General features: G+C 58.0%; 4 protein-coding genes across 4 annotated transcripts in view; all 4 read left to right on the top strand.

Moving 5' to 3' along the window:
- The first annotated feature begins 4,517 nt into the window (after positions 1-4,517).
- On the top strand, positions 4,518-6,453 carry NDUFA11 (NADH:ubiquinone oxidoreductase subunit A11). The gene is made up of 4 exons (XM_026035255.1): positions 4,518-4,599; positions 5,226-5,318; positions 5,965-6,087; positions 6,288-6,453. The coding sequence occupies exons 1-4, from the start codon at positions 4,518-4,520 to the stop codon at positions 6,398-6,400; spliced, it is 411 nt and encodes a 136-aa protein (XP_025891040.1). The 3' UTR covers positions 6,401-6,453.
- A 1,171-nt stretch (positions 6,454-7,624) lies between these two features.
- Positions 7,625-11,712, top strand: KLHL33 (kelch like family member 33). The gene is made up of 5 exons (XM_026035166.1): positions 7,625-8,147; positions 8,625-9,558; positions 10,036-10,206; positions 10,820-11,337; positions 11,642-11,712. The coding sequence occupies exons 1-5, from the start codon at positions 7,628-7,630 to the stop codon at positions 11,710-11,712; spliced, it is 2,214 nt and encodes a 737-aa protein (XP_025890951.1). The 5' UTR covers positions 7,625-7,627.
- Positions 11,713-12,426: 714 nt separating this feature from the next.
- YJU2 (YJU2 splicing factor homolog) lies at positions 12,427-17,307 on the top strand. The gene is made up of 8 exons (XM_026035235.1): positions 12,427-12,461; positions 12,807-12,907; positions 13,195-13,339; positions 13,656-13,790; positions 14,159-14,340; positions 14,761-14,881; positions 15,792-15,957; positions 16,637-17,307. The coding sequence occupies exons 1-8, from the start codon at positions 12,438-12,440 to the stop codon at positions 16,720-16,722; spliced, it is 960 nt and encodes a 319-aa protein (XP_025891020.1). The 5' UTR covers positions 12,427-12,437; the 3' UTR covers positions 16,723-17,307.
- The window catches only part of SHD (Src homology 2 domain containing transforming protein D), a 4,725-nt gene continuing 3,054 nt past the window's right edge, over positions 16,864-18,534 (top strand). The window contains exon 1 of the mRNA XM_026035165.1: positions 16,864-16,889. Coding sequence (XP_025890950.1) covers positions 16,864-16,889 — 26 coding nt within the window. The remainder of the gene's footprint in view (positions 16,890-18,534) is intronic.

The raw sequence follows: 18,534 nt of genomic DNA, 5'->3' as shown, positions 1-18,534 counted from the left end.
TTAAAGTCGAGTACCTTTTTAAATATCTTGCTGAATGAATGGCCTTAAACAGAAAATAAATTTTAACTCTTCCTGTCCCCATTCTGTTTCCTGAAGTCTTGCAGCATGAACAAAAAAGGTAATATTGCCAGCTCTGAATAGTTTGGGCTGAAGGATATTGTATTCTGTTCCACCAAAATAAAAGCAAGAACATGTTTTCCTGTGTGTAATTCTGAAGTACTCCTGCTGTAACCACAATATACATTTTGCTTTGGATGTTCTCTAATCATTTGGGCATTTTGTGTGAAAGTTGAGTTTTATTTTCTTATTAAAACAGACGGTATATTCTTGTCCAGCAAAGTTAGAATTTAATAGACACTTAAGAACAGTGACTAGGTCAATTTCCTGCAAAASCCCCAAACTATTTGTTTTCCTTTGTAAATAGATTATTGGTAGATAATTTTGACTCGCTTACTCTTTTTTTCCAGTAGGTTAAAGAGATCAAAACTTCACCATTGAAAGAAAAAAAAAAAAATGGAGGGGAAAGGGAGAAATAGTTAATGTAGCAGGAGTAGAAACTGAACACCCAATTTTGACCTAACCTGTCAAAACAGCCCTTATTGCCTTTATATTAATGAAAAGATACTTTTGCTGAGTGTCCAGGGAGCATTTAATTTTATTTGTCTGTTGCTAACTGTTGTTGGAGACTTCAGATATCGGGGGCAATTCTTTTTGCAAATTCACAATGCAAACTTTTTGCAAGTTCACAATGCAAAAAAGCATTGTGATAGATCTGGCCTGTGCTCACAAATTTTTGCAGTTTACTTTTTTTCCCCTTAGCTGTAGCTGGTTTTTTTTTTCTCTTTCCAAACCATGCACAAACATTGCACTCTAAACGACAGAAGTGTCACGTTCCCTCACAGCTGTTGTTCTGCATCTTATGTTTTGGGGAACTTCAGTATTTTCAGATCAGTGATTTGCATTTTGGATCTTGGGTCTTTTTACACTGATAATCAGATTGAAACTTTCCATGGAAAGCTTTTAATTGTCAGCATAAGGATCATTCAAATCTATAAGATGTCTTGGTCAGCAGGGCCTGATTGTGGAAAAACAGTGGTTCTTTCCCAGCCCTCAACTCCATTAATTTGGGAATCTGTCTCAAGTCTCACTTTGAGGCGTTTTACCTAAATGTGAATGAAATTGGTGCATGGAGATTCAGAAGAATGGAATAAGCATGTTTGTTTTGATGGAGTTTAGTGGTGTTCAAGTCACCTATGGCATTCCTTAAAAAAAAAAAAAAAAGGCAGCTATTTGCTGATACACATTTATTTCAGAGCGAAGCCTTGCCTATGTTTATAGCAAAGAGAAAAATATTTTGTATTTGTCCAAAACCTTATGGCTCGTAGACCACTACCAGAATTGGATATAAATTCAAGCCCTGTCCAGCAAGACGTAGGAGTGAAAGTCTAAGACAATTTCTRCTTTAAGCTTCATAAACTAGTGACAAGTAAAACCAGATGATGTGTTCTGAAAGATCTCTGTAAGATTGTCATATCAAGATGTATTCGGGAATTTCATTAAAACTTTTAATATAAAGAGAAAAAAAAAAAAAAAGAAAGCGAACAAAACCACCCAAGGCCTGTGTTGTGTTTGCTGGGCTTGGCAGCGCCTCTTAGAAGGGAGGCCACTCGTTGGGTTTGCCTTGTTGTAGGATCGCCTGTTTGCTCCGAGGGCTGCTGCTAACGGATGGATTTGGCAATTATTGCTTCTCTTGTTCTTGCTGCTGACTGCTGTGGCTACRAAAATCTTCAGATTTCCCAGGGGAGGGTGAAAAAAAAGACACTAAGACTGAAATGAAGTTGAACACTTGTGTAGAGGGAGTGATATGAGAATGGTGGCATTATTAAAACCAAGGAAAAAAATTGTCTATCCAGTCAATTAAATATACTTGTGGGAAATAATAAGAAAAAGTGTGACTTCTTCCCAGTCAATTTGATTGCCTTGGTATTTCTGGCATTAAATAGATCCCTTTCCGCAGGTGGCCTCGCTCCTTTCCCGGTGAGTGCAGACAATAGTTTATTCCCTTTYTCTGTCTTGAACCATTACATATCTGCAGATACGTTTCCATCRATCCTCTCTAGTCTGAGCAATTCTCATTATGGTATTTGCCATAATTTGTCATGCAAGATTTCATTAAACTGACTTTTCACTGTACTCTCTTTCTCCCCTTGTTCTTTGGTCTTTTAGTGCAGTGATGCTTTCTTGGTGTGTTTTGAACTCTGGGCTCTGTGCTCATAGCAGGTAAACTCAAAAAAACATTATAAAGTGGTACTTTAATCTTCCAGAATGAGAATTCCCTGCTCTCCTYCTAATGATCAGAGTAGTAGAGATACCAAGACAAAATTATTAAGCTGGACTTGCATATTTAAGGCAATCTTAATCCCTGACTCTTATGTTTTGGAATAGATATAGTTTACAAACAAAAGGGACTCAAAGATAACTTTTGTAAATAGAAGTCTTGCCTTAAAGGTTGTATTCAGAGTACCCTCTTGACCACCTTTCTTTTTTTTTCAAGGGTTTAATGATATTAAAGATGTATTTTCTTCRGGGAAATTGATAATTCTGCTTTTGGGGATGCCTTTTCCAAGGCATCAGTGACTTGAATGTGGGATATGTTTTAGCTGAACTGATACCGATAGGTTTGATAGCTTAGCTTCGGCTTCTGATGAGTTTAATGGCCCTTTCTTAAACATAAAGCCTGGGAAAACACAGTGGTAATGTTGTATTTGATGTCCTCTGTGGTCTCTAATAGACCAGGAGGTGTCAGTCCAGCTGCCAGCGTGGAGCCTGCTGCTGCTGCTGCTGCTGCTTATCCCGGGCAGTCCACAGATCCTCACACTGGATCAATTCCATACGTGCGGCCAGGGACCGTGTTCTGTGTAATGGTCACCGAAACGTCGCTTGTTTACTCTTGTATTTGTGTTTGAGTAAGCCTCTAAAGGGCCTTTGTCAAAAAAAAAAAAAAAAAAAAAAAAAGGAAAGGAAAGAAAGGAGAATAGGAGATATGTGTCTAATGTGACTTAATTGGGGGTAGAGGGTCTTTATTTTTATTTCTCAGAAAGAAAAAAACAGGAATAGAAGAAACAACTTACTTCCACCTTTGTAATACAACGACAAGTGCTCCACTGCCTCCACCCCCCTCTTCCTTTTAAAAATGAAAGGAATGAAACGCCCCAAGCCTACCCCTGTATTAAATGATATTAAATTAACTCTGCTGTGTAACTGTGGTCTAGACTGAAACCATTGCACATRGGGTGCCTCTCATGCTTTTCCACTCCTTTGCCCTCGGGCTTGTGTCAGACCGTCGGTTCTGTGCGATGCTCCCTGGAGATCTGTTACAGACTCTGTAGGTTCSAACATGTAAGTCAATCCATGTTAGGAAAGCTGCTCTTAATACATGTAGGACTGAGTTTTTGGACCGCAGAGGGTTAGCTGTGCAGTCTGCAGGCAGAGCTCCTTGGAAGCAGCTGCTCTAGGCAGCGCTATACGTGACTGCACGGTCTCACCCTATGCGTGCGCTGACTGCTTCCATACGTTCCTACTGGGGCCGGCTCCTCCGGGCACCTTGTGCCGAAGCCCTCCTGCCTTTTCTCCTGCCGCTGCCCCCAGCGCTGCTGCTGCTGCCCTTAGAGGGGCTTTAAAGGGAGCTGGGTAGCCCAAAGGGGGAAAAAATGGCCTATATATTTGGGTAAACCTGGAAACAACCGATTTGGTGCTGTAGCCTCTTGCCACCCAGCCCCATCAGTGACAGTAATAGGAGTTGTAAGGGATAACTTCCCAGGGGAATTAAATGCTAGAGCTCTCTGGGCTCYTATCCAGAAAAGGTGGGTTTGGGTGACTCTAATGTGGTTGTGAAATGCACAAATAAAGCATTGAAACTTGTTGTATAAAATGAAAGAGAAAAAAAAAAAGAAGTGCAGAGCTCAGATAAAAGCTTATGGATTTCACTTCTGGAGAATATGTGTGGAGACTGTGGTCCAAGTGTGTCACAATCTTTATGAGGAAACGTTAAGTGAAAAGGATCCCTCATGCAACAGCATCAAAACTACTGCTAACGGCTGCAAAGGAATCGCATGATTTAAGTGTATCTTGAAAACAGAAAGCACAGTAGAAAAAAAAATAATGGAGTAGCCACGTTTCATAGTTTGGGGGTGTATGCTCAAACTTCAGTATCCCAGCAGCTGGGACCCCCTTCTCCCTCCATGGCCCTCGGGCTGGAACAGGAGCTTGAGAGAGCACTTCAGAAATGAACCTCATATTAATATTAACATTAATTAATTGTTATTAATTGTTATTGTTAATTGTTATTGTTATTTATTGTTAGGGCCGTTCCCTGCCTCACGGCGCCCGCGCGGGCCCGGGCGATGGCGGCGCCGCCGCTTCCCGCCTCCAGGGGCGCCTCACGCGCGGGCCATGGCGCCCGGGGCGGAGCCGCCGCCGCCGCCATCTCGCGAGAGCGCGGCCGCCCTTGCCGCGCCATGGAGGAGTACTGGGACGGGCCCGAGGGCCAGGCCTGCCCGCGCCGCACCTGGCTCACCACGCGCCTGGGCGCCACGGCYGGTGAGCCCCGCGGCCCCCCGCGCTCCCCCGCGGCGCCCGCCTCGCCGCCGCCACAGCCTTGGCCCCCTTGTGCTTTACACCCCTGTTTTCTGTTTTATGCCCTCGTTTTGTATTTGAAACCCTTATTCCTTTAATTATTTATTCGTTTATTTATTTATTTGTTTGTTTGTTTATTCTGCCAACGAGCAGCAGGACGAGGGGCTGATAACGGGAACCCACATGGGTTCTGTCAGCGCCGGGCGCTGCAGTGCCCTTGTTTTCTCTTTTATACCCCCGTTTTGTATTTTAAACCCTTATTCCTTTAATTATTTATTCTTTAATTACGTATTTTTTAAATCTATTTATTTATTTATTCCGCCCGCGAGCAGCAGGACAAGGGGCCGATAACAGGAACCCGTGTGGATTCTGTCAGCACCAGTGCCGCGGTGCCCTTGTTTTCCGTTTTATACCCGTTTTGTATTGTAAACCCTTATTCCTTTAATTAYTTATTYGTTTGTTTGTTTAAWCATTTATTTATTCCGCCAACGAGCAGTAGGACGAGGGGCTGATAAGGGGAGCCCGTGTGGGGTCCGTCGGTGCCGCGGTGCCCCTGGCGCCGCTCACGCCGCTCGCTTCTCCCGCTGCAGGTCTGGTGATCTCTGCCTACCGCATCATCCTGCAGCGGCCCGGCTCGGCCCTCGCCGCCRCGCAGATGGCGGCCGCCGACACCGTCACCCTGGGTAAGGGCTCGCGGGGTCCCTGGCCCTGCCCGCCCAGCGCCGCGTCCCCATGGGTTTGCCAAGACCAAAGTCCGGAGCCAAAACGGCTCCCAGGTTACGTGCAGYGCATTACAGCGGATAATTCCTTTTGCTGTCCTCTCTGCCACGCTCCTTATTTGTATGTCAGTCATTATTTGCTTGTTGGTGGCCCTTTCTGCTGCACGATGTTGACAAGCTGGTCAACAAGGCAAACAGTTGACAAGTTGTCTAGTTGACAAGAAAGTGCCACTTTGTAGGTGGTTCATCTGATTTAATTAGGAAATAATAAGCCCCTGGGGACAAGGTGGCCTTTGTAGCCATTTGAACTCACCTTGATGTGCTGGGATGTGCAGTGGGTTTAGTGGGGAATTGGGAGAGACCCGAGGGGCCCGTGTGTGCAGGGGCTGCACTGCTCCCACACCAGAGGTGCCCAAAATGAGCTAATAATTAGACTCATCATAAGGTCCCATGGCCACAGGGAATTAAATCAGGTCCCAAAGCTTCAGTTTCCCTTCTCTGTTCTTCCGGAGGAACTCCTGTGCAGCACCATGCCTCTTAAAACAGGTATTCCTGGTATTTAATRCCGAGTTCCTTGAGGGATTTTTTTCTTCCTGCCATTTGTCTGCAGCCACACTAGGAGCGGTGTTTGGCGTGACCACCTGCCTCAGTGCCCAAATCCGCGAGAAACCAGAGGATCCTTTGAATTATTTCATAGGAGGCTGTGCCACAGGAGCCGTCTTAGGTGCACGAAGTAAGTCTGGATAAATATGAGYGAAAACCTCCCTGCTCTTGAGGTAGTGTTAACACCTTTAAACTGCTGCTTGAAGTAAACTACTGTCAGCAGCCGACATGACTTATGGTCAAGTCGCCACATTCCAGGTTGCCCCGATCTGCAGTATTGTTCTCTTGCCCTAATAGATCTTTTTTTTTGGTTTGTTTTCTCTTTTCCAGCCCACAGTTACATGACTGGTACCACTGCATGTTTGGGTTTTGGAATTACTGCTGCTTTAATGAAGATAGGTAAAAAAGAGGGCTGGAGGCTGACAGGACCTCCCAAGCTGTAGCCTCCAAGTTATCCTTTAAATGTGTAATAAGATATTGTATAATAATAAATATGTTGTCAAATCAACAGTTGCCACTCAATTTTGATGTTTTCCAGATGTTTTCAGGGTGTTTTTTGTGCTGGGGCTGACATGCCAAAAAAAAAAGTGAAAAAGGAAGATGAAGTTTAGCTGTGATGCTAAGGGAGATCAGGAAGCGGGAGGCACAGGGATTTGGGAAGAGGAGGACGGCAGAGGAGAAGACAAACTGGGGACACACTGCGGTGGCCGTGCCAGGCCGCGTGGCTTGCCCCGCGCACTTGTTCTGTGGGCAGGATGTTCCCGGGAGCCTCCCTGGACATCCAGGCGGAGGTGGTGGTGGCATCTCGGTGCCCTTCGCCCCAGCTGCTCCGCTGGGTGCCCTGGTTCTCCTGGGAGTGTCTGAGGGGCTGGAGAGCCCAGCAGGGCCTGCCCGGTCCCTGCCCGCCCTCTCACTGCCCGGGAGCAGGGAGAGCTCCAGCACCTTCCTTGGCTCCCTCTCCCTGCGGCTTCCCTGTCCCCGGGTGACCCGGGTGGCCAACGTGGTCCCATCACGAGGTCACCGAAGCCCCGGGTCCTCCATCCACCCTGGGCCCGTCACCGGGGCCACGTGTCCACCTCGGGCTATAATTACCCGGACGCATTCCTCGGGGGTCACGGGAGCGTCCAGGAGCGGGACAGGCGGTAAGGGGGACAACACGCGGCYGAGCGCGCGGCACCCAACGCACAACGCAACGCACAGCGCGCGGCAACAGGCGGGACACACGGGGTGGCACGGGAAGCAGCAGCAATGCCAGCCGGGCTACAGGAGAGCACGACAGCACAGCACGGTGTAGCACGCTGTAGGATGCAACGGAGAGGACAATACACAGGCGACACCGCGTGACGYGACACGCGAGCTAGAGGATACACACAAGGCAACACCAAAGACTCCCCACAAAACAACAGGCGACACGAGAGACGCCGGTGTTGTGACTGCCTGGTGTGCGAGCAACAGCGCACAACAGAACCGGGCAACAGTGACACATGAGGGACCGCGGCGCGCGCGGCCGGGAGACGGGACGTGGTCGCACGAGGTCCGGTGACCATCGGGCTCTCCCGGGACGGAGCATCGAGGCCATGGGCTGCGTGGCCCCAGAGATGGTTTCGGGTGGCTTCAGGGCTGCAGGAACCACGCGCTGACGCCGGCACCGCYGTGTTTCCACAGGCAGCATGTGGGTGGCGGAGGGGCCGCCCCGAAGCCGGTGGCACCTGCGGGACCGCGCGCACGCCGGCCGCTTCCTGGCCACGGCCGAMGAGCTCCGCGCCGCGGGGCAGCTCGTGGACGTGGCCGTGGGCCCCGAGGGCGACGTGGCCCACGCCGTGGTCCTGGCCTCCGTCAGCTCCTTCTTCCTCCAGTTCCTGGAGGGCCGGAGCGGGGAGCGGCCCCACGGCTCCGTGCCCCACGTGGCGCTGCCGCCGGGGGCCACGCCATGGGGCTGGCGGGCCGTGCTGGCCTTCGCCTACGGCGGCACCCTGCCCCACGGCAAGGAGAAGGAGGTGGAGGAGACCGCGCAGGCCCTGGGGGCCCCGCGGGTGGTGGCAGCCTGTGCCCCACAGCCGGGGGGCACCCCCCAGGCCCGCCCCGAGCCCCTGGAGCAGCAGTGGGAGACGCTGAGGTCCATGGAGCAACTCCACGCCAGCGGCTTGGGATGCGACCTCCGGCTGCAGGCGGGGGACGAGGTGATTCCAGGTGAGGTCCCCTGCGGGGGGGACACGCGGGTCCCTTGGTGTGGGGCCTGGGCGCTGGCGGGGGTTGGTGCTGGCAGCCCCTGGTCATCGGTCGCGGGTGAAGCCTTGGGTGCGGAGCTGGAGGCATCGCAGGACTGTCCCCTTCCGGGGTGGCCTTGGGGAAACAGCCTCACGTTGCGCCGGGGAGCTTCAGGGTAGATACCRGAAAATAAATCCGCAMGGACAGGGCGGCGCAGCACGGARCAGGCTGCGCAGGGCCRCGKCGGCAGCRCCGTCGGCAGCGCTCAGCCCACGAGCAGACCGGGCRGTTGGGACAGCGCTTAGCAGGCGGCTGGCTCGATGATTTCCAAGCTCTTTTCCAACCATAATGACTCCWCGATCCAATGGTGGAGAGGGGGGCCGGCTCTCGGGGACAGCGGGCAGCGCCAGGACGCCCGGGCCCCCGCTGCCCCCACACTGTCTGCTCCCTCCCGCTCAGTGCAGCGCCTGGCCCTCAGCTGCTCCTGCGACTTCTTCCGCGCCCTCTTCACGTGCCCCATGCGCGAGGCGGCCCACGACCCGGCCACGCCGCTGCCCACCAAGCTGTCGGCGGCCGAGCTGCACCTCCTGCTCTCCTTCGCCTACACGGGCGCCGTGGCGGGGCCCTGGCCCGCGGTGCTGGAGGCAGCCGAGACCTCCCTGCGCTACCAGGCCTGGGGGCTCCTCACGCTCTGCCTCGATGTTTTCACCCACGGCCTCACCCCCGAGACGGGCCCGGACGTGCTGGCCTTCGCTGTGGACTACGGGCTGGCCCACGTCGGCCGCGCAGCCGAGGACTTCATCTTGGCCACCTTCCCCAGCGTGGTGGCCACGCCAGCCTTCCTGGACCTCCCCGCGCACCTCCTCATCCGCCTCCTCCGCTCTGACGCCCTCAACGTCCTCCACGAGCTAGAAGCCTTGGAAGCAGCATCCCGCTGGCTCGTAGCCAACGGAGGCGGAGAGGACAACGAAGCCGAGGAAGTCCTATCCTCTGTTCGCTTTGCCCTCATGTCCGGCCAGGAGCTGAAGAAGATCCCATCGGTGACGGCAGGAGCAGCCAACCCCGGGCTCCTCCGCCAGCTCGTGGTGGCCAGTTTGTCCCCCACGGCCCAGCTGCCGTGCCGGGTGCGCTCCTGGCCGGAGGTGCTGGTGGTCTGCGGCGGGGACACGCTCACCACCGACATGGCCGCGCGCAAGCCCAGCAGGCAGCTCTGGTTCGCCCACCGCTACCTCAGCGCCGTGGGGCTGGTGAAGCGCGTGGAATGGCGGCCGCTGGGGCGCTTCCCCGACGGCCCGCGCTTCCGCCACGCCGTGGTGGTGATCGGCAACGCGCTCTACGTCCTGGGCGGGAAGCACTACTACGGGGCCCGGGACACCCTGGCTAGTGTCTACAGGTGAGGGACGAGACACTGTGGTGTCAGTGGCCTTCCAAGGGGCTGGGACACCCAGGGGTTCCACGTGGGCTCCAGCTCTTCTGAGATCGAGTTATCTCAGACTGAGTTATCAAGTTATCAATCTTGATTGATAAGTCAATTGAATGATATTGAATTGATGAATTGAATTGATTGATAATTCAATTGAAATTGAGTTATCAATCAACTGAGATTGAGTTATCAAGTAGTCATTGGCTGGGTTGGGTGGCTGGGTGCAGCCTGGGAGGTTCCCGGCCTTCGAGTGCCCACCTACTCGGGAACAGTATGGGATACATTAAGGATGGCACAGGGAGGTTCCCACCTGGAGATGCCACGTGGCCTTTGGACATTACTGCATCCATTGGCTGCTTGTGGGTAGGAGGCTGCTCTCAGCAACCTCAACATCACGTGCCAGTGTTGGGGTTAAGAGCTCTCCTCCCCTTGGCCTCTCAACTCCAGGTATCTGCCCATGGAAGACTCCTGGGAGCACCTGGCCAGCATGAACTGCGGCAGGAGCTACTTCGCGGCCGTGGGACTTGGGGGGTTCATCTACGCCCTGGGGGGCAGCTCAGATGAGCTCTACTGCACGGACTCCGTGGAGTGCTACGACCTGGCGACCAACACGTGGAGGTGAGGCCTCCCCACCCACCCACCCACCTTCATCTGCCCTGGCAGCCCCTCCAGTTGCCCAGGCGTGCCCACTGACTGATCTTTGGGTCACTGGCCAATGTGGTCCCTCCAATAGTGAACAGATGATGAGCTGTCTAACAGCAGCCTTTGGGGGAGGCCCATGGGGTGTTGACTGACTGTCCTTTGAGCTCCATTGGGACTGACTGTCCTTTGAGCTCCATTGGGACTGACTGTCCTTTGAGGTCCATTGGCTGTTGACCAGTGTGGTCACAAATTTGTGACCGCTGGCTCACAAATAGGTTTCTTGACCACTGGGAGGCTCATAGCCCCCTGCCAATGAGAGGAATCACTTGAATGTCTACCAGCAGTGCCCACTGGGGGCTGGCCAGAGCTGCTCCTACATAGTCCATAGCTCATTGATGAGTGCCCTGCAGGAGAGTCTGCTGTGGGTTGGACCACGTTGGGGAATCCATGACGTGTTCTCCAGCGCCAAGCACGGGGTGTCCATCAGCTGTTGGCTGACGCTGCTTGTTGGCCGTTGGGCGGCTCCACGGCGGGCAGGGTTGCTCCCGGGGCAGCCCTGCTTACCGTGCCCGCGTCTCTGTCCCCGCAGGCGGTGCCAGCCGCTGCCCGAGGCGCTGTGCGGGCACGCAGCCTGCGCCCTCGACGGTGCCCTCTACGTGTCGGGCGGCTGCGACGAGGCGAGCCGCTGCCGGGCGTCGCTGCTGCGCTACGCCGCCGACGGCCCCGCCGCGCCGCTGGCGCCCATGAACGGCGAGCGCGCCGGCCACGTCATGGAGGCGGCGGGCGGGCAGCTGTACGCGGCCGGCGGGCTGTGCCAGCGCGGCGGGCAGCGCGGCTACAGCGACCAGCTGGCCTTCGAGGTGTACAGCCCGCGCCTGGACCTGTGGGTGCTGCTGAGCCCGCTGCCCCGCGCGCACGTGTCCGGCAGCGCCGCCGTGCTGGGCGCCGAGCTCCTCGTGCTGGGCGGCTACAGCCACGAGACGTACCGGGACACGCACCTGGTGCACGCGTACCAGCCGGGCAGCCGGCGCTGGATCACGCGCGGCACGCTGCCCCGCGCCTACAGCGACCTGCGCGCCGGCGTGCTCACGCTGCCCGCCGCGCTGCGCGCCGCCGAGCCCCGCGCCGCCCCGCGCGGGGACAGGGGCTCCCCAGGCCGCGACGGGGGCCCCGCGTAGCGCCCACGCGCATCCCCATGGGAGCCAGGACCCTGCCGCGGGAAGGGGGTCCCGCGATGGCGCCCAGGGAACTCCTCGCCCCGCTGTGGGCTCTGGGCTGCCCTCGTTTGGGGCTCCCTCTAGGAGCCAGCCAACAACACCGGGACACCTCCGCGGCACCCCAGGGCCCTCCCGCGGGGCAGAGGGACCTTTGCGCCACCCCGTGTCCCCCAGCATGCCCAGTATCCCCCCAGGACGGGGCGAGGAGACCCTAGGAAGGCGCCTTGGGCACTTCCATGGGGCAGGAGCCGCCCAGGGGCGCTAGGGGGACCCCAGGGGGACCCCATGGCTCCTCTGCCCTCCCCGGGGCACCAAGGGGGTCCCCCAGGGGCACCAAGGGGCTCCCCCAGAGGCTGTTTCCACAGACCGTGGCACCCCTGAGGCCTGGTGACCCCCTCCCGTCCCCCACCGCAACCCCAGGGACCCCGGAACTGGGGAGTCCCCGTCCCCCAGCCCCACGCGTTGAATAAAGCGCCTCCCGAAGCGCCCGCGTCTCCTTCTCTGCTCCCCGCGGGGTCGGGAGGAGCCCGGGGCGGCAGAGGGGACCCCGGTCCCTGCGGGGGCTGGGTGGGGGTGGCACGAGACACCGGGGAGGGGCACAGGGATGAAGGGCTTGCGCGGGTCCCTGTGGGCTCGTGCTGGCCCTACTGGGCTCCACTCCCGGGCCTGCAGTGGTGCCCATGGCCCGGGCAGCTCCCTGCGGTCCCTATGGCCCCTATAAGGCCTGGGCGGACCCGACCCGGGCCTCCCCCGCCCGGAACGCTCCTCTCCGCCCGCGGAGCGCGCACGGGCACTCGGCCTGGAGCACACCGAGCCCGCGGGGGCGGGGTTGGCCGACAGGCAGCAGAGGTAGCCAATAGGCTCTGCCGGCGGTGATGTACGCACCAATGAGTGACGTCGGAGGGCGGGGGTTGTTTCCAGGAAGTAGAGGAAGGGGCGGTTGCTGGGGGCGCGTCACGTCGCGCGGGTGCGGGCAGGGGGGCGGCAGCCATGTCGGAACGGAAGGTTTTGAACGTGAGTTGGGGGGGGGGCGGGCTGGGGGCAGCGACCGGGCCCGGGGCTCTGGTCCTGTGGGAGAGGAGGGGGGTCTTTGGGGGGTCCGGGGTCTTTGGGGTCCCAGGGGTCCGGAGGGGGGTCCTTGATCCGGGGCGGGGGCTTTGGGGCTCCGCCGGCTGGGGGTCCTGGGGAAGGTCCTTGGGCTGTGTGTGTGTGTGGGGGTCCCGCGTGGTTGGGGGGGCGCGGGGCAGGAGGTGCTGGGGGGTCCCTGGCCCAGGGGGGTGTTCGGGGCCGGGGGAGGTCGCAGGGGTTGAGGCTGCCGCCCCTCCGCGCCCAGCACGCGCCTCTGCTCTGCCCCCCCAGAAATACTACCCGCCCGACTTCGACCCCGCGAAGATCCCCAAGCTCAAGCTCCCCAAGGACCGGCAGTATGTGGTGCGGCTCATGGCTCCCTTCAACATGCGGTAAGAGGGGCCCGGGGGGAGGCAGCCCGAGAAGAGGGGAGCGTGTCTGGCCTTCGCCCGGCTGCCCTGGCCAGCAGCGGAGCCGCCCCTCGCGGTGGCTCCGTCCCCAAGAAGAGGCTGGGGGACGTTTGGGGGCTCCTCGGGGAATACGTGCAGAGCTTACAAAGGACAAAAACAACCGCTGGGCAGAACCTGCGCTGACCCGGCCTGGGAATCACTTGGGGTTTGCTCAGGCTTTTTGTTTTCTTCCTTTGATGTGCTGCGGACTTCCCTGATGCTGTTCCCAGGTGCAAGACGTGTGGCGAGTACATCTACAAGGGGAAGAAGTTCAACGCCCGTAAGGAGACTGTGCAGAACGAGGTGTACCTGGGGCTTCCCATCTTCCGCTTCTACATCAAGTGCACGCGCTGCTTGGCAGAGATCACGTTCAAGGTGAAGTTTCTTTGGATGGTTCTGGATTTTCTGGGCTCTTGGGGTATCCCAGCAAAGACAGAATTGGAGTGTGTGCTGTTTGATGGTTTTTCCCTTATTTGGAGCAGTCTGTAGCCCTGAAATGTCTCTTATCACAGGGAYAGGGGTTAGTGGCAAATCACCCATAGGAGAACACTGAGGGTGCAGGTGGTTGCCTGCACATGCCATGAAAAAACACAGATCAGGAAGACGTTCCTGTGCGGCTCTGAAGTGACGTTTTTAGGCAGAATGCCTGCAGGAGGATTCCCCTAGGGTGACCATTTCCCTTCTTCCATAGACAGATCCTGAGAACACGGACTACACCATGGAGCACGGGGCCACCCGCAACTTCCAAGCRGAGAAGCTCCTGGAGGAAGAGGAGAAGCGAATGCAGAAGGAGAGGGAAGACGAAGAGCTGAACAACCCTATGAAGGTACTGGCGCGTGCCCTTCTCTGCAGCACGCAGACCYGCTGCCCGCTCCAGCGGCCTTTCCTGCGCAGAGCAGGAAACTCTGGTAGCTGCCAGCTTAGTTCTTCAGGCTCCTGAGGTACTGCTGTGCTCCAGGGCATTTCTTGGAGCCCAAACAGACAGACAGGAGCCCTTTTCCTGCCTCCAGGAGGTTTTTCCATGCTGTAACTTGTGACAGGTTGTAGTTTGCTCCTATTGTGCATTTTAAGGCATGGAAGTTAGGCTTGTTAGTGCCWTCTGAGCTGTCCTTGGCATAGGGGCTGTGTCAGACCTTGCTGGTGGGTCCTGCTGTTTCACCTCACCTTGGCTTCCTCCTCATCTTCCTCACCCAGGTCCTGGAGAATCGAACCAARGACTCCAAGTTGGAGATGGAGGTTYTGGAGAACCTGCAGGAGCTGAAGGAGCTCAATCAGCGCCAGGCGAATGTGGACTTTGAGGCCATGCTGAAGCAGTACAAGGAGTACGAGGAGGAGCAGAAGCGCAAGGAGCAAGAGGAGGATGAGCAGGAGATGAAGTAAGTGGGCTGGAAGGGTCCCTGGGCGTGTGACACCGGCTGGGCAGGCAGGGCTGCGGCTGGGCCTCTGCTCGGCAGCCCCAGGGCCGTGGAGTGAGGGCTAAGGGAAATGCTGCTCGAGGGGATGACTTTGGGGGAGCTGGATCGGTGGGATGTTGTCCCGATTGGGCTGTGGGGACATCTGGGGCCGTTTGTCACGGGTGGGTGTTCGGGGTGGGAGAGGGAAGCGCGTTTGGGGCAGATCGGGGAACTTGATCACCTCCCTGATGGGGAGATCAGGGTGACTGCTGGGACCTGATTCCCGGTGAGGAGTTATAAAAAGCACCCGAGCAACTGGATCCTTGCTGAGCCGCTGAGCTCGCGTCGCCCTCGCAACAAAGAGCTGGGCGCYGAGCCGCCTCCAGCCCTTCCTCCTCGCAGGGCGATGCTGGAGCAGGCCCAGAGCCGGCGGCTGCTGCTCGACTCCGACGCTGCCCAGGAGCCCGCTAGAGGCCCCGCGAAGCCCGCGGCCAAACTGAAACCCACAGACATCCTGCAGGAGGTGAGGGCGGGCACGGAGCTTTGCCCCTTGCTGCATCTCCTCCCCCAAGCCCTAACTGCTGCCCTGAGTGGCTGCGTGTTGTCCCTCCTGCCCCTGCTCCGCGTGGGGGCTGGAGTCCTAGTGCCTGTCATGCGTGAGCAACCTACAAAGCTGCTGTCCCCGCGTGCTRGATTGAAATGCCACAGGGATCAGCTGGTGATTTTAACTGGAATCTGATGAAAAAGGTGATGGTTTCGGCTGGGAGGCAGCTCACCTCTGCTCTTGCTGTGGATGTGGCTCCCCTCCCCTGGCATCTCACAAAGGATGCTCTTGCCAGTGCCTCGGTCATCCCTTGGATTTGATTTCACCACTCTGGAAAATTAGCAGCAGCAAAACGAGTGCCTGGGACGGCCTGTCCTTCAGTTCTGTCCRGCTCTGTGCCGGAGCCAGGCAGGACAAAGGAGCTTTCAGCGCTCGGTTCCAGGGGAGGGATTATCCCTGCAGACAGGCCCCCGAGCGCTGTCGTTTTGTGATGTCGATCCGTGTCTGCAGGGACCTCTGTCTGTTGAGCCTGATCGAAGMTGCCTTGTTTCTGAGCTGGGCTGGGTTAATCTGAGCGATGTCCCCTGGCCTGGCACTAATCTGCAGCCCCGGAGAGGTTGATTTCGGTGACCCGGCCACCTGCAGGCGCCCAGTCCCGCTGCGCAGCCCCAGCCCTGCCTGCCTAGATAGAACTGGGAGGCAACGGGACGTTCACCCCCAAGGGCTGCTCTGCAGCTGTTCGCATCCGTWCCCGTTATCCCTGTTTGTCCTGCTGGTGCTGGTCACCCCAGGGAAGGAAGGGCTGCTCCAGCAGGCTCTCCCTTGTCTCTTGCTCCCTGTGCTGCTGCTTTCAGCAGTTTCCTTCTCATGTCCCCATTTCCTTCCACAGGAGCCCCAGCCCCAGACTAAGAAGCCCAAGACGGAGAGCTGGGAGCGGAGCGTGGGCGCGTTGAGCAGCAAGGCCCAGCTCGCCGGGCTGGTCACGGTGAAGAAGCCAAAGCCGGGTGCCACCCTGGCCAACGGGACGGAGAAACAAGGCGCCACGGCCAGCGCAGGTACCRGCTCATGCAGGGGTCAGCTTGTGTCGTCTGAGGCGAGGGACGGGGAAGGATGCGGTGACACTGCTGCGCTCTGCCTTGTCCTGAGCACCAAGGCTGTGGGGACGAGTCTTTGTTGTGGGGCAGATGTGACCGTGGTGCTCTGAGAGGGGGTTGTCCTTGTTTCCTGGAGACAACGCAGCACCTGATGTGCTGCAGAGAGGGGAGGCCCCTTCCTGGCCTCTGGCCGCCAGCCAGGACCTTGGAGACRCTGGCAGGGTTGAAAGCTTCCAAACAGCTCCTTGGTGCCCAGATACAATTCACAAGAGTGAGATACGATAATAACAGCAACAAAATTGCTTTGGTTTCGAGCCCTCTTGCAAAATCTACCGACTCTGCAATGGCTGAGGGGGAAAAGGGCAACTGAGCAGGTTCCTCTCAGTGTCACCCACTTGGGGACAGGGTGTTTGAGACCTTGGGCCACCGTTGCTGTCGTTTCCCATTGCTGTGAGGCAGGAGGCTGCGGCTGGGGAGGAGGAGGAGGGTGCGGGGTCTCCCCTGCCCCGTTCAACCCTGTYGGTCCTGTTGAGATTCCCTGTTGTGCCTGACGGAGCAGGGCAGGTTGTGCTGGGCCCGGGGGCTCTGCGGTTTGGCGAGGGCCAAACCTCACGGCGTCTGCTCTCTGCTTGGCTTCCAGACTCCTGTCCCCCAGTCCCGGGCACCACATCCTCCCTCAGCTTGTTGGGGACGTATTCAGACAGCGAGGACAGCGCCAGCGACTGACGCGCCGCCCGGAGCGGGGACTTGTGGCCTGTTCCTCCCCTGCCGCTTCCACGGACACTGGCCGGCTGGAGTCGCGGTGTCGTCACGCGGGGGACGCTGCGGCGGCACAGACGGCACTGCCCTGAGCCTGGCACTGTCAACATGACGGCCCCAGTGCGGGGTGACGAGTGTGGATGACTCCCTGTCCTGACCCTGTCACTGAGGGGCTGTCCCTGCCTCCCGGCCGCCCCAGGAGCGGGATGAGTCCCAGCTCTGCTCCCATCACTTACTGGGGGTCCCGGGGCTGGCCTGGGTTGTGCGGTGTCGGTTCTGCAGGTCCCCGCTGCCCTCTCCCTGCTCTGCCTTCCCTGGGCCAGCRGGTGGGAGTCGCTGTCCCTCCAGCTGCCAGGGAGGGACCCTGGGGCCTTGTGTCCTGGTGTGTGGGGATGGCAGGAGCTCAGTGTCCCTGTGGTGTCACCTCAACACCCCCTTGGCCCGCTCTAGCTCTCCATAACCRCCTGCCCTGCGTGTCTGGCTAGTTCTGGCGTGCACAGGGGCGGAAGGCAGAGCTGGGGGTACAGCCGAGCTGTGGGGCTGGGGCTGTCCCCCCGCCCCGGGSTGCCCGGGGGCCCCGCCGCTGCTCCGGCAGCTCTGCGCTAACCCCCGTGGCGCTGCCGCTGCGCCGGGTCCTCGCTGGGTTTGCCGTGTGCRCAGGCAGCTAATAAAGATGTGGATAGAGGAGGTGGCGGAGCCTGTCCCTGCTTCGCGCCCAGCCGCGTGGCTGCTCGGCCCCGGGGGGGGGCAGGTGGATTGTCCCCCATCAGTGCGTGTTGAGGGGTCCCCAGGGGCTCAACCTGGGGCTCCTCCTCCTGGCCTGAGCCCTGTCTGCCCCTCTCCTCCCTGTACAGGTCTCCTGGGCAAGGCCTCATTAATTAACAAGCCCTCATTAACCCCTGCTTAGATCCTCTGGGGGGTAGCCAGCATTTATGGGAGCAGGTGAGGAAAGGGTCCCCCCGCCCGCCAGCCCGCTCCCGCTGCTCCGGGGCCATCGACATTCCCAGCACGTGCGATTTAATTGGCCTCCTCGGATACGAATGGTGGGGCYTGGGCTCTGGCCCCGGGATTCGCGYGCGAGGGGATGCGCGAGCGGCAGAGCGTGTCCGCGTCCCTGTGTGTCCTCTACCCGCTGTTCCTGGTCCCCCTGCGTCCTCCACCCTGCGTGTCCCCAACACACGTGTGTCCCCACACTGTGTCCTCACGGCCACGCGTGTCCCCAGGACGGCACCCGGCTCCGGGGACRGAGACCTTTGTTCTGGGAAGGGACAATGAAGAGGCCGAGCCAGAGCCCCCCTGGCCACGAAGCCCCCCCTCTTTGGGCTCCTGGACCCCAAATCCAGGGGGGAAATGGAGGGGGGGGCAGATCCTGCCCTCCAGCTCCTGCAGTGTTGGGGAGGGGGGAGGTGGCTGCTGCTGGASGTCCCCAAACCTTCCTGGGGACAACCCCACTGTGCATAGAGCCCCCCCGCCTTTTCCCTGGGAAATTTGGGGATGGGCTGTGGCTGCCCAGCGGTCCCACGGTGGCTTCTCCCCTTCTCTCCTGCAGCCAGAGCACCCTGAGGGGCATCTCCATATCCCCGTGGTTTGGGGCCCTGGTGCCCCCCATCCCAGTGTTCCGTCCCCTCTTTAGTGCCCCTGGAGATCTCGACTCCCTGTTCCCGGTCTTGCCATCCTGGCGCCCCCATCCCGATGTGCCCCCCCACTGCTATCCCCATCCTGCTGTCCCCATCCCAGTTCCCCCATCCCGATGCGCCCCCTCCCCGCTATCCCCATCCT

The sequence above is a fragment of the Nothoprocta perdicaria genome, unplaced genomic scaffold (genome assembly GCF_003342845.1).
Source record: "Nothoprocta perdicaria isolate Ctin4 unplaced genomic scaffold, notPer1 scaffold_157, whole genome shotgun sequence".
NCBI lineage: Eukaryota > Metazoa > Chordata > Aves > Tinamiformes > Tinamidae > Nothoprocta > Nothoprocta perdicaria.
The sequence above is the reverse complement of the archived record's forward strand: the minus strand, read 5'-3'. Positions and strand labels throughout refer to the sequence as shown.